Genomic DNA, 18,215 nt, shown 5'->3' on the forward strand with positions numbered 1-18,215 from the left:
AATTATAATTTAAAAAAAATTCAAAACATACGGATTGACAATCCGTATGTCTTGAATTTTTTTAATACGCATCTCTTTTCCTCCGGCGATAAAAAACCACCAAACTTCATCGTATATCCGTAAACAATGCACGTACACCACTGACGACAACAAATACTCACAAAAGGATACTAACAAAAGTAAGTTACACTGAGGGAATGCGATTTTACGAAAAAAAAGGCGCTGAAAAAATTAAAAAAACTAATATACTATTTATAACTAGAAATATTCATAAGAACATTTTTGATATTTTGAAAAAATGCTGAGTGTATCCACAAAAATACAGGGTGCTCCAAACAGTTCCCTATGATTACGCCTCTCTAGACTCTCTTGTTGAATGGACTGATGCAGAGGTCCCAATGCAAAGCTCTACATATGTGTTTGTGTTGTGTTTTATTTAAAAAAAATATAAGGAACAGTAGTAAAAAATGTTTTTATTAGGTAGATTTTCCGCAAGACTTATCGAATGATGTAAGTTCTATTGGCATTTTATTAAGTTTTACTACTTTTTATTCGACGACTCTCATCAATTTTATTATAATAGAAATATCTTAAAAGAGTACTAATAAAGATAAAGTGTTGGTGAGTTTTGTTAGAAGGTAAGTTAATCATGCCTAACATCCAAGTCTTTGATCATTTTCCAGATTGTGTTTCTTCTATTATCTTGAATAAATTGAAGTAAATCAATTCTTCAAAAACAAAAATTAAGATCAAGTGTTCTTATTAGTAGTGAAAGTAAATATTAAAAAAGAGAATGGGAATAAAACAAGTTTTTTAATGACAATATTCTAAACACGGGAATGGAAACATATATCTAAAATAACAGTAACAAGTTTTACATCGATCATAACATTTATATCTAAGTTTTAACCTATATAACAATGCCAATTAATAATAACTTCTAAACTCAAAATGATGTCTATTAAATATTTTTTATTGACTTACTGTGAACCAGAATTTTTTTCAGTTTTAACTTTTTTTGTGTCATTTTTACCATTTTTTGACCGATTTTCCTGTATTTTGACTAGTATTTCACAAGGCTGATCTATGATTTATTCAAACTGGACGCTAAATTAGTTCAATAGTCTTTTACTTACATCAGTCGGTCTGATTTTAAAAACGTGGGTTATATATAATTTAGATTCAAATATGTTTTTGGTATATTAAGTTAATGTTTTTTCATTTTTTTCCTTGTAAGTTTATTTTTTTAATTTTAATTCCTGTGAGATATTTTTTAAATTTCAAATTTATGTTTAATTTTACAAAATTAATTGTTTGAAAACATAGTTGGTCTGTTGGTTTGATATCCAAACTTTTTTAGGCTATTGTTATTACTAAGTAGAATACATTTGCGAATACTATTTTTATACATCATTTATATATAATGTCAATAATTTGATATTAAACTTATAAATAAAACTCACTAAAAGCATGAATGCGTTGTTTATGTTTGGCCTATCAATAAATGTTTCATCTCAAGTTCATTCTTTTGCTGCTAAAGAACATGGTCAAATTAAGATGCCCAAGCAAGCCACAACAAAAACTCATACTATGCCTGCTTTTCGCCGTGCCTAACAAATCTAAGCAAATTCCAGATGGTAAAAATATCCAATCTACATCATCCTCTTAAGACTTACAACATTTATCCTAGACTAAATTAAAAAAAAAAAAAACAAATTGTGGTCATCAATTGGAGGGTACATGGTAGTATTTCCCTTTGCAAGTGCATCGGTAAACTATGGGGCAAGATTCTGCAATGGAGCACTTGAAGCTCACCATCACCCTCTTGCAGGGAGAGCATGGTCCACATGCATGGGAACAATCTGGTATTGTGGAGCCAGTTGGGTAGAGTTCCATTCCCATGTTTTCTTCTTCCTATGAAATCACAAGTTGGTATACAACAAATAATTACTCACTCAATTTGTTGACCCACAAACTCATGAGTTACCACATTATTATATAATAATGATATTTCCATGTCACAATTATTTGTCACCAACCCTACATTCCTTTTTATAGTTAAAAAGATGAGAGGAAAATTCAAATCTTACACTTTCCTTATTGTTATGGTCTTATGGAACAATGAGTGAAGAAATTGTATCATTAAAAAGTAATGAAGTCACAGAGAATAAATGGAGGGTGTGGCTGATCCTATTGTATCTTATTAGAAAGTAGGGAGTCATTTGATTTCAGAAAACATTTTCTATTATTAGTTTTATTTATAAAAAGTCATTATTTTTGTTTTATCTTTTGCTCTTTTAAAAAAAAAATGTACATATTTTATTATTTTCTGTTTTTACTATTTCTTATACGAACAGTTGATTATATGAAGTAAAAATAATGTGAGGATTTTTTGTTAGTTGAAAGTAAAGGTAAAAAATGAAAACAGAAATTATTAAATTCATATCCTTATGTATAATTTACAATGAGAGAAAATTAAACAACACATCAGTTTCAAAGATAAAGATGCTAATCCTGCATTTCAATTTCTCATTCTTCCATTTACCATGAAGGATAAAGTGCAGAATAATAGCAAAGAAATTGTGACACGAGAACACGAGAAAAACATTATTGCTACACAACAATGCAACTTTCTAACCTTTTTATCTCTAATCGTTGCTTTCTCTTCTTGCAAGCTGGCCAACTTATCTGCAAACAAGGGAAAAGGCACATATAAAATGCCCAGCCTTTTTAACCAGTAAAATTGTCACAATCATACAAAAGTGTCCATTTTCATGAGATAATGTAATTCTTAAATATTGGATTTTTCAACTTGAAATTTAAATTTCAAACCTCATTTGAAATGCGTTAGGTGAGATTAACTGAAGCATAATGCATTACCATTATGCCTTCTTGAAAAATGGATATGATTTTACATAAACTGATGTAGGGTGTGTTTGGATTCCTGGTAAGAGGGTTTCAAAAATACATTTGAGAGTAAAATCAATTTGAAATTATGTTTGATTACCCTTTAAAGGTATGTTTGAGAATATTTTTTTTTAAACTCAGTTTGAAAGAAGTAAGATTTGAAATACTTTTGCAAAATGTAATCCAAATATACACATGTAATAGTGGTTATTATATGAAATTAACCTCAATATATTTTAATGTTATTAAGTTATACTCCCTTCCTTCCTAATTATAAGATCCTTTTTAAAATTTTATTTATTGTTTTTTATAAGACTCTTTTGTAATTTTTATATGCATTAATTATTTTTTCTATATATTTTGACTTAATTATTTTCTCTCTAAATATTAATAAAAAATAAATAAGTGAATAGAAAAAAGAATAAATGAGTAATTTTAAAATTATAATATAAATAATTGATAAATTTAATGTAATAACTACTTTTATTAAATGTTTTGAATTAATTGAAAGAATATTATAATTAAGAATAAAAGGAACTACTAAACATTCCTAATGGGACAAGACTTTTATTGTGATTGTTATTTAAGCTATACTAATAAACATTCTGACACATGCATAAGCAGATAGTTAGGTAAAGAAAAAGAATATTATATATTACTACATACTTACCATGATTTGGGATCACTCTAAGGCTCCAACCAATAGAAATCACAGTGAAGAAAACCACAATTAGCAAAAATTTGTGAGTTCCAAGTGAGAAGGTGCTCATATTTGCATCAAAGTATAAACTCAAGTAGCTTGAAGCCAGTTTACATTAGTAGAGGAAAAGAAGGCTAGTGATAAAAAAACATGAAGATGAACTTGTACTTGTGTGAGTTTCTTTGATGACTTACACAGAATCTTTGTGGAAATATATATACGAAGATTCAAAGGGCACCCTATTAAATGTGCAATGTGGTACATCTGCAGCATTTCACATGATGCACGGCCTTGTATTAAAGATGTCACAAGTTTTGGTGAGTCCCCAGAAACAATAAAACTGAAAAACATTTATCATCATAAACTATAAATGAAGAGGATATTTAATTATGAAATTCAGTAATAACTTGTAACCTTTTTGATATGTATGTACTGTGACACTGATTTAGACCAAGCAGATTGGAAAGTCTTCTGCCACGCACGCACGGTTTCACCAATCAGAGGAAAGGGAAATAAAAAGTATGAGAAGAAGAAAACAATGTTTGAGAGGTGACATTAATTGAAACATGTAGTAATTCACCAGAGAAAATTGAAGAGGTAAAAAGAGTGATATAAATCTGTGTAACGTGCTGACAAATATAAATATCTGAATGAAAAATTGGATGTTCCAGTAAAAACCAACCTGCAGAAATTTGAATGTTATTTAATTTGTCATCAATCCTACAAGATTCAAAAATTGATTGGTATAAATTTGTGCCCATTATTGTATGTCTTCTTTTAAGAAAACGTTCTTAAAATTAAAGAATTAATGTATTGCGCGGCAGAGATGGCACAACCTGAATTTTACTATTTAAGAGAACGCCAACATTTTGTGTCAGTGATCGACCAATAAAAATCCAACTTAGTACTTTTATTACACAAGTTTAAATTGTAAACAGTGTTACTTTGGTGCAGTTATTTAGCTAACCTTTGACATCAGGAGATGTCTTTTACTATCTATTATTTATGTGATTAATATGTATGTGTAAAATGTATTCAGATAATTAGATATGTTTCCTGAAAAAAAAAATATTAAAACTCATAATTACAAAATATAGTTTTAGTACAAAGCGAAATAATAGTTTGCTTTGTGTTAGTCACATGGGTTGTTTAAGTTTCACTATTCAGTTTGATAAACAAAAAAGCTTCATTGTCAAGTGGCAGATAAACCATAAGGTTAGTTTTAATTTAAATTAATAGGTTCGAGTTTAAGTTGTAGACAAGCAGTTTTATTAAATATTTATTATTTTAAATTGTTCTAGACTTAAATAAATTTATTTTTAATGAAAAATATTCATTAATGTTGTTATATTTAGACACGTATGCAAAATTCAAAATTATTATCTCTTGTAACAGTCTACTGCTACTATATTTTTTAATAATATATGAATAGTATATTTTCATACTGAGCATGAATAGTTTCAATAATAATGAGATCTTATAATATAGGCTCACAAATACTCTTGAAAATGCACTTGCAATGACTATACAATGTTCAATTCAATTCAAAAACGTAAAAGGCACTTAATGCCCAATGAATTTGAAGAGAGTTCACACTTGCAAGGGCAAGCAGTAAATTTATGTAGGAACAGAGACACAGACCCCAAGGGCACGCACAATTGAAGGCATAATAAACGTGAAGATGAGGTCTTCGGAATAAATGAACTTCTTTTCAGTTCTTCTATGCTTTTGATGGATAAATGCATTAATGTCTTTTCTGAACCTTTTGGTTTTATATCTTTCGGACCGTTAATGTGTCACAGGGATTTGGACAGAGCTAGTAGTAGGTATGTATGTTCAATCAAGATGCTGGATGCATGGTTGTTCTAATTAAGTAACACTAAAATTAATCTCCAATTTCCAATCGTTCGTTCATTTTCCTTTATTTTTTAAGTATAACTTAGCAACACATTTTGTATCACCCTTTTTTTTGTTAAAATTTATTAAAAATTAAAAAAATCAGGATACAATAATTAAATAACATGTGGAATCCATAAAATTTTAAGATTTTTTTTCATAGATTTCCACCAATAAAAGAAGTGTTAGAAAATATGTGATGAAAAATAAGTGCACAAATTTATTATATGTGGATCTCACAAAAGATGTGCAATTAAATGTAATCTACTTCAACAAATAATTGAAAACATGCTCACAACTTTACTTTTTTTTTTTAGCAAAATCCAATTTTAATAATAAAAAAGTATACAAGGGGTACTCTAATCAATATATATATATATATATATATATATATATATATATATATATATAATATTATTTTTAAAAATTTAAATACAATTGGATAAATTTTTATATACCAAAAATTAAGTTAGTCATGTAAAAAAATTGTATTTCTAGACATGACTTTCTTTAAATATATTAAAATATAATTTGAAGTCTTTATAAGTTAAATATTCATTTATAAGAGTGCAAGAGCTATTTTATCCCATATAAAACACATCAATGAACATCAAAGATGAGACCAAATGCAATCTATAATATATATACATCAATATGAAAATAAATACCTATCACATCTTACCTTTGCCTTGAACCAATGCCAAGATCGGGATTTGAATTCAAATTAGCTAATAAAACATAAATGCATTATACATATCCACAATTAGTCGTATTTAGTATCTATATCTAATTTCGTTTCACTACATAAAAAAAGACATTCATTTAAATAATAAATATGCATAAAATTAATCAATAAAAATATATGAAATCATACAAAACTAAATTACCAGTAAACACAACCCTTAGTTTGCAATGTAATAAACATAGTTTGGTTCATGGTCACTAGAAACATGACTAGAAATGTGCGATTTAAGGTTCAAAACTAATAAATAGAATCTAAAACATAGTTTGGTCATGGTCACTAGTAACATTACTAGTTTCTTAGAGTAGACATCCATGTTTCAAAGTTTCCGTCCCCATTTGCCATGTATATTGGCCCAGGATTGAGAATGATGGACAAGTTCGGAGAGATACTCTTAAATGACATCAAACACCTTGTTTTAGTGGCTTGTGCCCATGAACAATTATCAACAAACCAAATAGTAATTTTCTTCATCACTTTAGCTGTTGTTATTATGTATTTAAGAAACTCCACCTCAAGTTCTTCTCCTGCAAATCCCTTTATGCTAAGGGTCTTTAGTTTGTGATTTATACAATCACAGGGGTCCATGTTCATCCAAAAGAAGATTTTAGGGTAAGGAAAATAACCCTCCTCATTATGTTCATCACCATCATAATCCCTTGCATCACCATCAGCCTCCTCCTCATCTTCATCACCATGATAATCCCATGCATCATCATCAGCCTAAGAAATAAGAAAAATAATCCCTTACGAAATGTGTATTAATTTAGCTTGCATGCTCAAAAGAATAAAAATAATTATATGGAACATGTAAGTGCACCTGAATATTAATTTCAAGAGTTTGCAACATAGGGCATGACTTCAGAGTTGAGTAGAGAGACATGGCATTATTAAACTTCTCCAAATCTAAACCAATGCATAACGTAGCAAGGTTCTCAAATATATTGGCAAAACTTGAAGTTGAACCTTGAGGTATCTGAAACAATATGCAAATACAATTATATAAGAATTGAAATAGATGAAAATATTAAGAAATTGTATTACACATCTATAAATTATAGCCTTAATTTGTTTGGATTGTATTCAGATTGACTCAACTGTTGTATTCAAAATGTTAAGGTTCCACATTATAATAAACTTCTAAAATTATTATGCCAAAGTTGTTAGAAATGAAATGCAAAAACTATTCATATGAATTCCTTTAATATTCAAAATGATTTTGTAATTATTGAGTCATAACATGATTTCACAACATCTATGACTAAAAATATTCTAAAGTTTGATCCTTATTAACAACATTATTCCAGCAAAAGAGAATGTTTAATTTCAACATAAGGTAAGTGGATTTAAGAATTATCTACCCTTTCAAATGTAAATGTATATTGCATGGAGAGGATTTTGATGAGATTAACATAAAATATTTATCTTAATGGCTTAAACATCTATTAGGCAATTTCAACTAAAATATATGGCAAATTGGCAATCCTACTAATTTAAAAACAACCAAACATACTTATGCGACAATATAATGTGATCATTGAAAAACCTATCGGAGACAATTTGGAAGAGAGAAGGAACACTTACCTTATTGCTACAGCAAGCATGTAGAATATTTTCTGATTGCAAAAGCTTGCTTCGAACCCAGCAATCATTTTGCCCTCCAATTGCATCAAAACAAGAACGAAGGAAATGAACTTTTGGGGTCTCAAAAGTAACCTTTTGAGGCTTACAAACAACAGTATCAATCTCAATGATCTCAAGGTTAATAGCAGAGACATCAATCTTAATCACCTCCATTCTACAAATTCTTAAAAACTTGAGTCTTGGGTTATTTATCTTAATAATTTCCATCATACAATTATCAATGGTTAAATTTTCGAGACACAAGCAATAAGACATAATTCCTTCCCAATCATCTTTATCAACCATCATATTCTTAAAGGTCAATTTTTTTAGAACTTGAGCAAAATCACCACTTGATGGTTTTGTCTTGAGGTAATAGTTCTTCAACTCAAGTTCCTCAAAACTTGAGAAAATCTCAAAAGGCAAATCTATAGTCATTTCATGGTATTTCACACCTTGTGGAGCATTTTGCAAGATGTCCCAATGAATAGGATCAGTTTGCTCCATGGAAAGTTTTTTCAAATTTTTTTCCTTGAGAAGCTTCTTCATCAACAAAACAACATTACCACTCGCACAACTTTCGGGTAGGTGTCGAATATTGCAACTTTCCAAGGGATGAGAGTGTGAATTCAACACTGAGATAATCAATCTTTCTGTTTTATCAATTACATCCAAGTCATAATTTTCGTTGGGATCTACCCTTTGATGTTGAAAAGGCACATCAACACACCTCTTATGGTGTACCCCACAGAGATTAGCTTGGATAAAAGGTTTCATCATTTGGACCTGATCAATGTTAAGATGTGACATATGCATCCACGCCTTTTTCCATCGCTTGGAAAAAACACAGGTTCTTACACCTTCAGTGTTAGGAAGGAGAGAAATGATAGCTCCAACGAGTGGATCGGGAAGAGCGCTGATCAAATCTTTTCCTTCAGTGACACTAATATTTTTTGCCTCTTCTCCTACCATTATTCTTCTCTACCTTGTCTCTACTTCTTTCTGTCAATGAGATATGATAAGTATTAAGTGTATAATGCCTATTGTTTTTAGACCATTGTAAGAAATATGAAAGCCACTAGTGGGACTTTGAAATAATTGAGCTATTTATAACGGTTGCAAGCTTTTCTTTGCTGTAGAATATACATAACATTAACTTTGTAACTTCTTTTCTTCTTTAATATATTCTCTCTTTAAATATGCCCTTCACAATATTTCTTTATGAGTCTATATTTTTTAATTAATTAAATATATGAATTAATGAATGTATGTTTTATAAAATATATATTCTTTCAAGGAAAGTCAAGTCAACATAAACATTTTAATTGCATTTAAGTTATTATATTAAAAACATTTATGATTGCATTTATTGTTTTATATTATTTTTAATGATATATGTATATAGTCTCCAAAATCCAAAAGAAAACATAATTTTAATTAAAGGATTAATTATTTTCCTTCAATTAAATATATGAATTAATGAATGTGTGTTTTATAAAATATATATTCTTTCAAGGAAAGTCAAGTCAACATAAACGTTTTAATTGCATTTAAGTTATTATATTAAAAACATTTATGATTGCATTTATTGTTTTATATTATTTTTAATTATATATGTATATAGTCTCCAAAATCCAAAAGAAAACATAATTTTAATTAAAGGATTAATTATTTTCCTTCAATTAAATATATGAATTAATGAATGTATGTTTTATAAAATATATATTCTTTCAAGGAAAGTCAAGTCAACATAAACATTTTAATTGCATTTAAGTTAATATATTAAAAACATTTATGATTGCATTTATTGTTTTATATTATTTTTAATGATAGATGTATATAGTCTCCAAAATCCAAAAGAAAACATAATTTTAATTAAAGGATTAATTATTTTCCTTCAATTAAATATATGAATTAATGAATGTATGTTTTATAAAATATATATTCTTTCAAGGAAAGTCAAGTCAACATAAACATTTTAATTGCATTTAAGTTATTATATTAAAAACATTTATGATTGCATTTATTGTTTTATATTATTTTTAATGATATATGTATATAGTCTCCAAAATCCAAAAGAAAACATAATTTTAATTAAAGGATTAATTATTTTCCTTCAATTATATAACAAAAATTCTCAAATATGAAGTCTTCATAAACATTGTGGTTGTATTAGAGTTATCAATTTAGAATATATGAATAAATGAGGAGAAAAAATATGGGTTGAACTTTTAAAATTCATTTAAACATAATACTTCCTTTGTTCCATTTTATATGATGTTTAAGGTTTTGACATAAGTTCCTTAAAAAAAGAGTTGACACAAATATTAAGAAATGAAATTAATATTTTGAATTGCAATAAATATTTTATGTAAGTTCCTACTCCATTAGTTTCAAATTGTATGATGTTTAATAGAAAAATATCATGTAATTTTATAATTAATTAATAATTCATTTATTCTTCCTATACACTACCTTTACTAAGTATTGATTAAGATAATCCCGAAAAAATATTTAATGCTACGTTACTTTTGTAAGACAACGTATATTTTGAAATAATTTTTTCCCTCTAAAACATCATATAATTTGAAACAAATGGAGTAATGTATTCTTCATCTTTCTAATTAATTATATTTTTTTTTTAATTTTCTACACAATATTAACTACTTCTACTAAGGGTAATTTTTGTCCAAAAATTGATACTTCATTGTTTTTTTTATAAAACAAGTAATTTGAAATATTTTTTCTAAAATGATGTATAAAGTGGAACAAAGGAAGTAATATATACCAAAACTTGCTTAAGCTAAAATCATTTTGGTTTAAGCTAAAACACAATTTTGTAGTTTTTTGAGTTTGGCACAAACAATTCACTACATAGCCAAATTTTGTTTTCAAATCATCCCTCAACACCACTAAACTTCAACTATGACAAAAACTCACTTTCCACAAAATCCATTCATCATTTTAGAATCATTTCTAACAATTATAGAATTTAATTACAAAGGCTAAGCTTTCCTTACCGATAATGTCTTCAAGCTTAGTTTCTTAGGGAGAGAAGAGAAGGGTAGAAACTTGAGCCAAAGAAGGGAACTTTACCACCACCAACTCACTACAAGATCACAAATAACCCAAACCAAAACTCCAATTTAGGTTTATGAATTCAAAAAAATCTCCCCCAAGTCAATCCATGAAAGAGGAAGAAAAGGGGAAATGAAGGAGAAAACTTACCAAGCATAAAAGGGGAAGAGAAGCCACTCTACCTTGAGAGTGAAGGATCCATAACTTCAACCTCCATAAAGGAAAGGAAATCAAAGAGTGGTTTGGGGAAGGCGAGAGAACTTTTAGGTTTTGTGTATTTGGGAAAAGTTTTAGGGATTTAAGGGTTTTTCTCAAACAAAAGCTATCATCTATGACAAATTTTTTAACTTTTAAAATAATTGTCTTATAATAACTCAAATGGTAATTTGGGATTAAATGAGATGTAAAATTATTTTACACCGAATATAGACACATTAAACTTTGTCCCTTTCTCTCTCTATATAAGAGAAGATGCATGTATCTTTTTAATTCATATCATTTATTGTAAAATGATTAAGGATATTTTGGTAAAAATAAAAGTCATATATTTAGAGACAAACACTACTACAAATAAGACATTCTACATCGATTAAAGAAGCCTTTTTACATCGGTTTTGACGCATCATTGTAGCCGACGATGTTGAAAGTTCGTTGTCCTACTACGACGGTTGAGTGACCGTAGTGGAATTCTGACATTCTACATCGGTTATTAGGACAACTGATGTAGAAGTATACCCATTCTAAGACGGGTTGGTCTTTAAACCCGTCTTAGAATGTTGGATTTCTACATCGGTTGTCCTAATAACCGATGTAAAATGCTCATCATTCTACATCGGGTGTGGCCTGAACCGATGTAGATTCTTACCCAAAATAAAGCATTCAAGATCAGTTGTCCTAATAACCGATGTAGAATGTTCATCATTCTACATCGGGTTTGGCCTAAACCGATGTAGAATTATTAATTATTTTTTATTTTTTTGCTTTTTGAAAGTAAGAATTATGATGACATAAAAATTGGTGGCATAATCATTTCATTAAAAAATATTTCTACAAACTAGTCATTACTAAATTCAATATCATTGGGGGAAAGATTTAGTGGTAGTGGAAACATAGTTAAGAACTGGTAACAAACAAAGACTAATAACAACACCACTTCTTCAGCTTTCACAATTCAAAGCATCACCAAGAAGAACAAAACACACCCATCACACAAAACAGAGATTTCAAAGTTCAAACGTTCAAAGGAAGTCTGAATTAACAGAATTCAAGACATGCATGATAACCATAGAGACCAAAACAGACCCATTACACAAAATATATACTTTATCACATCAGACATCAAAAAGTGAGCAAACAAGTTAACAACAGAGAGCAAGTCAATAAAATTAAAATAACTATTTAAATACACAAAATTTACAAGTTTGGTGTGAGTAAAATAAATATTCTGGTGATTCCAAAAAAAAAATATGGTCAAATATTCTTAATTGTAATAGGAATTTAAGCCATATAATTTTTATAAAATAAATGTAAAATGTTTGTTTTTCTTTTTAGTTTAGTTAATAAAAAAGTAGACTTTTCCAAAAAGAATTATCTTCACAGAAACAGTATCATCACATATAAACTAACCTTACAAACTATCAGATATAGAACATTACAAACTAACCTTAGAAAATTATCAAATATTAAGGTTGGAAGAATCACAGGTGATGCATGAGCCAACCTTGTCATTTCTGGGTAACTAAGCCAGAATGAAGCTCTAATAATAACTTGAAATACTTTGCAAAAGGAAAAGGAAGCCCATTGTAGTGAGCAAAAGGAAAAAAAAAAATCCACTAGCTGCATACTAAACTCCCCTGGAACTTCCATTCCTGAAAATGCACGTAAGAATCTGCACACACCCGCTAAACCATTCCATCTGCTCCCTCCCCTCTTTGGATTTTGACAAAACCCCAATAACCTCAACGCTCCTCTCAAGTCAAGAATTGGCGCTCTGAAGCAGAACGGGAACGGTGCCGCACTCCACCGCTTTATGCCGGTTATCAGGGAAGGAGCAGAGGGCGTAGAGCGTCGTGGTGGCTTCTTTTCTTTCCCTTCCCTTTCCGTTACGGAGGAGTGTCACGAGGGCGTGGATGGAGCCCGGGAAGGCTCCGATGGTGGCCTTGTTAACTTGGAAGACGACGAGGCTGGTGAGGAGGGTGGCGGCGAGGGCGCGACAGTCGGAGGGGGCGGCGGGGGACAGTAGGCCTTCGGCGACGAGGCTGACCTTGGTGTCGTCATCCAGGGAGAGGTGGAGGAGGAGGGAGAGGGCGCGGTGGCGGAGGTCGGCAGCAGAGATGTGTTGGAGGCAGGTTAGGAGGGCGGGGGCGAGGACGCCAACGTAGATGCCACCAACGAATACACGCGGCAGGGCAAGGAAGCGGCAGCCGAGGACGGCATCGAGCTCGTTGCAGAAGCAGGTGATGCTCTTGTGTGGGCGTAAGCTAGTGGCCAAAGCAAGAGTTAAGGGAAGCTCGAGAGAGTAAGGGTTCTAGTTAAAGGACTAGAGATTTTAGATTAAAGTACACGTGACTGTTTGGCATGGAAGAAAAACAACAACGTTTCTATATATAAATCCGTTGTCGTTTAGGTTTCCCCTAGTAAATTTTAAGGCGATTTCGTAAAACCATCTTAGAATGTGTGTTATAAATTCTTCTTAATTACAAAACTGTCATCGCGTGACATTCTAAGGCGGTTTCTTATAACCGATGTAGAATGCGCGTCGTAAAAAAATTAATTTTTTAGTAGTGAAAAATACTATATGTTAAATATTTGCCACTCTCAATAACTTTTTCTGATTTCATCCCTAAATGCACGTAGCTTAAAAAATATTTAATAATAAACTATATATTTTGGGCTGATTTGACCAACACATGGTCAGTTCTTGTTGGACTAGACCAAAAATAGATCAATCTAAATTAATTATTTTTTACAATTTAATGATGATATTTTAGAAATTTAATTTTAAAAATAATTATTATGTAGTTGGTGTTATTTAATTTAAACATATCACTACTTTATCTCTTTTTTTCAAAGTATATAAAAAATTATTATTTTAAAAAAAATATTATTGAAGAGTGCTAATAACACACTCTCTGATGATCTTACTAACATATATAATCTTTCGAATTCATTAGTTGATATTTGTTGAAAATTATAAAATTAATCAGAGACTCAATAAATGAGAAATAAAATTAATTAAATTTATAAATTTTAATTAATAATAAATAAAGTGTTTTAAAAACAGTAGAATATTATTATCATTTTTCATATAATCCAACACTAGGGGTCTATTTTAACTCATTTTTCTTCACTAAGCCCATTTACTAGGAATCGACCCATAAATAATATTTCCCTCAAGTATCAGTTATAAACCCTAAAACATAATTCATAACTCAACATTACAAGTAGAATAAGAAAAAAAGAAAGATACAATTTCTGGTCACGAGAAACATGATAAAACTAGAGTGTCTTCTTCTGGTGTTTGTTCTCATGACTTCTGTGGTTGCTAGAAAAGAACCTTTGCTCGGACGTTGGAGCCCTATCAAGAACATCAACGACCCTAAAGTGATAGAGATCGCAAATTACGCCATTGCAACTTTTGATAAGCGATTCGGTACAAAGAAGAAGTTAGAGAAGATGATAGAGGGTGAGACTCGAACAGTAGAAGGGTTAAAGTATAAGACTCGGATAGTAGCAGGAATGGACTACTTCCTCATCTTCAGAGCCAATGATGAGTACGGCGAATTTCAAAATTACGGAGCAACTGTGCGAGTAATCGAATCGCTCCATTTCAGAAACCTCACTGGCTTTGTTCCTGCCAATTCTTAATGATGTTGTTACACACATCTATTGTCTCATAACGTACGCTACTCTCTTTGTATTGTTTAAACCAATAAAAGTTTATGCTAAGTAAATTAATGAGAATGGGATGTGAATCCTATTTTATACCAATAATCTTCCTTGCATGTTTCAATTTTTTGGAAAATTCATGTCGTATTTTGTGTTGGGGAAGCAATTTTTTTCAAGCAAAAAGTTTGCAATTTCAAATAGCATGTGTGTAATTTTCAGTTTTCTTAATCAGTATCATTAGAATGTGTTATTATTTTATCATTATTGAATTTGCAAAAGATGATAGTTGTGTCTTCTGCTCTTTGTTATCACACTGGATCGGCTAATGAATAAGTAACTAATGTTCAAACTTAAGGTCCACCGATAAAAAAATAATTTTGAGTTTTTATAAAGTAAAAAAGTTTCCACATATATTATTTTGATTTTCTAGGAAATTTATATGTCTTGTTTTGTGTTTTATATTTTCTGTTTTGAGCGGGGGACGAGGCAATTTTTTTCTAAGGGGAAAAGTGTAGCAAATTGAAAAGGATGATTGACGATTGACTGGCTATGTTAATGTTCGTTAAGCAACAAGGTGTAATGCATTCCATCTATTTTGATTATATTTGGTTTTCAAAATTTCATTTGTAATTATATTTATTGTATATTTTTTAAATGTAATTATCTCTAATATTATATATATATATATATATATATATATATATATATATAAATTACATGTATCTTGCATAATAATAATAAAAAATATATTTATATCGTCAAGAGATGGATAGCCAATACACTTAATATATGGAAGATTATTTCAATAATTAAATAATACGCGACTAAAAGGGATTATAACATGAGATGTATTGTAGTCCGTGCATGTTTTATATTATACGTGAGTAATAAAATAATAATTATAAAATTGATATCAAATTATCATTTAATGGTAGAATTGACAACAGGGACTAAAACCATCATAGGAAAAAAGTTAAAGGATGTCAACCGATGGAACTTTTGTTTAAGGACTAAGATTTGAAATTTGAAAAAGTTTAAAAACCAAAAACTTTGTTAATCCAAAAAAATTTTAAAGCACCTTTTTCGCCTAAAATAAGGGCACTAAAAACAATTTCGTATTAATTATTTTCAATGCACATTTATGATTTTACAGAAAGTAGCTTTTTTGCCTAAAAAAATTGATTCTTAAATGCACATTTATTGCTTGAAGAAAAAACATAGGTTTTAATGGTATCATTTAATATATATTTGATTTCATACATTCATTAATTGAAAATAAGTAATATATATTAAATGCACACTTATTATTTGGAAAAAGAATAATAGATTTTAATGGTATCATTTAAGGATTATTTCAATTCATGCATTCATTAAATGCACATTATGCATTCATTTAATATATATTATAAAAATCATTTATGATATTAAAAAATAAATTTTTTATGCATCTATATTTGCCTAAAATACGGGCACCATAGACAATTTTTTTAGTTGTTTTTTTTAATAAATTATATTAATTAGTGAAACGTTTAATAGAAAGTGGATTTTAGAGGCACGTATTATTTGATGTTCATGAACACTCTCTCCATTCCGAATTACATATTGACTGATGCATCATGCATGTTTCAATTTTTTAAAATAAAATATTAAAACATTTATTCTAATTTTGTCTTTTAATAAATATTTTTATTTTGAAAAACTTAATAATATTTATTTAAAAGTAAAAAAAAAGAGTAATTAAGGGTATTTTAATAAATTTCTCCTAATAAAATTTATTGTCTTGATATACATATTTTCCTTAATTTACGCGGACAAAATCTTAAACTTTTAGAATAGAGGGAGTACCTTCTATATTTCTCATATTGACATAAGTCAAAGTGGCTAAGGAGAGAAAAAAGTGTATAATTGAATAATTTAGTGTGTGCAAGTCACACCAGTCCGGTGGAAAAAAATTATTGTTGGAATTACATGTTGTCATTAAATATTATCATTACTTAATTCATTTAATTTTATATGTATTTTTGAAATAAAATTTAAAATTTTGACATTATTAATTAAAATTAACTAATTCATCTAAATTTTTAATAGTCTTCGTTGGATTATTTATTTGTTTCTTACTTTTTAAAATTAACTAGCATTTATATTTTTTTGTGTGAATAACCAGTACTAACATTTATATTAAAGGCAAAAAGAAATAATTACAGTGGGTCCACTGAGAAGAGTTCTTAAAGAGAGAAAGTCAGAATAGTTGATGGCCTAGCATTAAACTTTAACAATGACGTTTTAATTCATTTAATAAAATTAGTATAACTTTTAATAATGACGTTTTACTTCTTAAAGAGAGAAAGTCAGAAGAGTTGATGGCCTAGCATTAAACTTTAATAATGACGTTTTAATTCAATTAATAAAATTAGTATAACTTTTAAGTGATAAGTACAGTATTAAGAATATATATTTCATTCTAAAAGCATGCTAATATTTTATCGTATAAATGACAACACACTACAAGCTTATACAGACAACAACTCCACGTACAAGAATAATGAATATGGCCTTCTTCATGAATATGCCCGGAGTAGCTGTTCTTCTTCTACTTCTTATTTTGCCACCACCATTGTTCATTGCAGCAGACAACAAATTGATTCAAACTTTGTGCCACAACTCTGAGACACCTGAAACTTGTATGAGGTGTGTGCAATCTTCTAAAAAGGCTGTGAATGTTAATAGTACTGTTGGAGTAGCCATGATCGTTATCAATTGCATCAAGGACAAGGCAAATGCCTTGGCACTCAACATGACAAAGTTGGCTTCCACATCAAATGGACATCTAAAGTCCATTTGTAAAAAATGTGCAAAAGACTATGGCCACCACATTGCCAAGAAAGAGTTTTTTTCCTCCAAGCATGCCTTGCGGAATCATAGATATGACAAAGCTGAATCTGCTGTGGCTAGAGCCCTAAGTATTGATCTTGCTTGCCACTCAATTTTGACGAGTCTTCACCATGATGAAGTGCCAAGTCATGTTTTTGATGGTATGAAGACATACGAGGAGCTCTCTGAGGCTGCTTGTAGAATAATGGAAAAGATTTATGAATAAGGGGTAATGCCTAAACAATATTTCTTAAAGTTATGTATTGCTAGTTGCTCAATATCTATAATCAATTAAAATAATTAGACGATCTATATCACTTTAAAAAACAGAGGAATAAGAGCAGATTTATTTGACCGCTAATTTAGTTTATCACTAAATTGATGACAAAAAAATATCAAATGTTAAATCTCCAAAACCTCACTGACTGATTAATTGATCACTTGATTAAGAATTTAGTAACAGTAAATTAACATTATCAAACATCAATTATATATAACTTATTTTGGCAA

At 29.4% G+C, this 18,215-nt stretch overlaps 4 protein-coding genes and 1 pseudogene across 4 annotated transcripts; 2 read left to right on the plus strand and 3 right to left on the minus strand.

Moving 5' to 3' along the window:
* Positions 1 to 1,488: 1,488 nt before the first annotated feature.
* On the minus strand, positions 1,489 to 3,797 carry LOC114420914 (protein EPIDERMAL PATTERNING FACTOR 2-like). Its single transcript, XM_028386623.1, has 3 exons — positions 3,578 to 3,797; positions 2,639 to 2,688; positions 1,489 to 1,914 (listed from the first exon to the last, which is right to left on the minus strand). Exons 1-3 carry the CDS (start codon positions 3,675 to 3,677, stop codon positions 1,726 to 1,728), a joined length of 339 nt encoding a protein of 112 aa, XP_028242424.1. The 5' UTR covers positions 3,678 to 3,797; the 3' UTR covers positions 1,489 to 1,725.
* Positions 3,798 to 6,324: 2,527 nt separating this feature from the next.
* On the minus strand, positions 6,325 to 11,264 carry LOC114421499 (F-box protein At1g80960-like). Its single transcript, XM_028387448.1, has 5 exons — positions 11,097 to 11,264; positions 10,889 to 10,977; positions 7,830 to 8,870; positions 7,066 to 7,221; positions 6,325 to 6,968 (listed from the first exon to the last, which is right to left on the minus strand). The coding sequence occupies exons 3-5, from the start codon at positions 8,838 to 8,840 to the stop codon at positions 6,537 to 6,539; spliced, it is 1,599 nt and encodes a 532-aa protein (XP_028243249.1). The 5' UTR covers positions 8,841 to 8,870; positions 10,889 to 10,977; positions 11,097 to 11,264; the 3' UTR covers positions 6,325 to 6,536.
* Positions 11,265 to 12,721: 1,457 nt separating this feature from the next.
* On the minus strand, positions 12,722 to 13,667 carry LOC114423926 (annotated as a pseudogene).
* Positions 13,668 to 14,338: 671 nt separating this feature from the next.
* Positions 14,339 to 14,939, plus strand: LOC114420908 (cysteine proteinase inhibitor 5-like). Its single transcript, XM_028386618.1, has one exon. The coding sequence runs from the start codon at positions 14,436 to 14,438 to the stop codon at positions 14,811 to 14,813; it is 378 nt and encodes a 125-aa protein (XP_028242419.1). The 5' UTR covers positions 14,339 to 14,435; the 3' UTR covers positions 14,814 to 14,939.
* A 2,375-nt stretch (positions 14,940 to 17,314) lies between these two features.
* On the plus strand, positions 17,315 to 18,066 carry LOC114420886. The gene has a single exon (XM_028386598.1). It carries the CDS (start codon positions 17,326 to 17,328, stop codon positions 17,929 to 17,931), a length of 606 nt encoding a protein of 201 aa, XP_028242399.1. The 5' UTR covers positions 17,315 to 17,325; the 3' UTR covers positions 17,932 to 18,066.
* Positions 18,067 to 18,215: the final 149 nt, after the last annotated feature.

Source organism: Glycine soja, chromosome 8, assembly GCF_004193775.1.
Source record: "Glycine soja cultivar W05 chromosome 8, ASM419377v2, whole genome shotgun sequence".
Classification (NCBI taxonomy): domain Eukaryota; kingdom Viridiplantae; phylum Streptophyta; class Magnoliopsida; order Fabales; family Fabaceae; genus Glycine; species Glycine soja.

Excerpts from the sequence above, each read along its gene's own strand:
- LOC114420914 (XM_028386623.1), bottom strand. The coding sequence starts at position 3,677 with ATGAGCACCTTCTCACTTGGAACTCACAAATTTTTGCTAATTGTGGTT. Across the intron at positions 2,689-3,577 it reads TAGAGTGATCCCAAATCATG|ATAAGTTGGCCAGCTTGCAA; the intron begins GTAAGTATGTAG and ends CCTTGTTTGCAG. Across the intron at positions 1,915-2,638 it reads CAACGATTAGAGATAAAAAG|GAAGAAGAAAACATGGGAAT; the intron begins GTTAGAAAGTTG and ends GTGATTTCATAG.
- LOC114420886 (XM_028386598.1), top strand. The coding sequence starts at position 17,326 with ATGACAACACACTACAAGCTTATACAGACAACAACTCCACGTACAAGA.
- LOC114420908 (XM_028386618.1), top strand. The coding sequence starts at position 14,436 with ATGATAAAACTAGAGTGTCTTCTTCTGGTGTTTGTTCTCATGACTTCT.
- LOC114421499 (XM_028387448.1), bottom strand. The coding sequence starts at position 8,840 with ATGGTAGGAGAAGAGGCAAAAAATATTAGTGTCACTGAAGGAAAAGAT. Across the intron at positions 7,222-7,829 it reads ATGCTTGCTGTAGCAATAAG|ATACCTCAAGGTTCAACTTC; the intron begins GTAAGTGTTCCT and ends ATATTGTTTCAG. Across the intron at positions 6,969-7,065 it reads CTCTTGAAATTAATATTCAG|GCTGATGATGATGCATGGGA; the intron begins GTGCACTTACAT and ends CTTATTTCTTAG.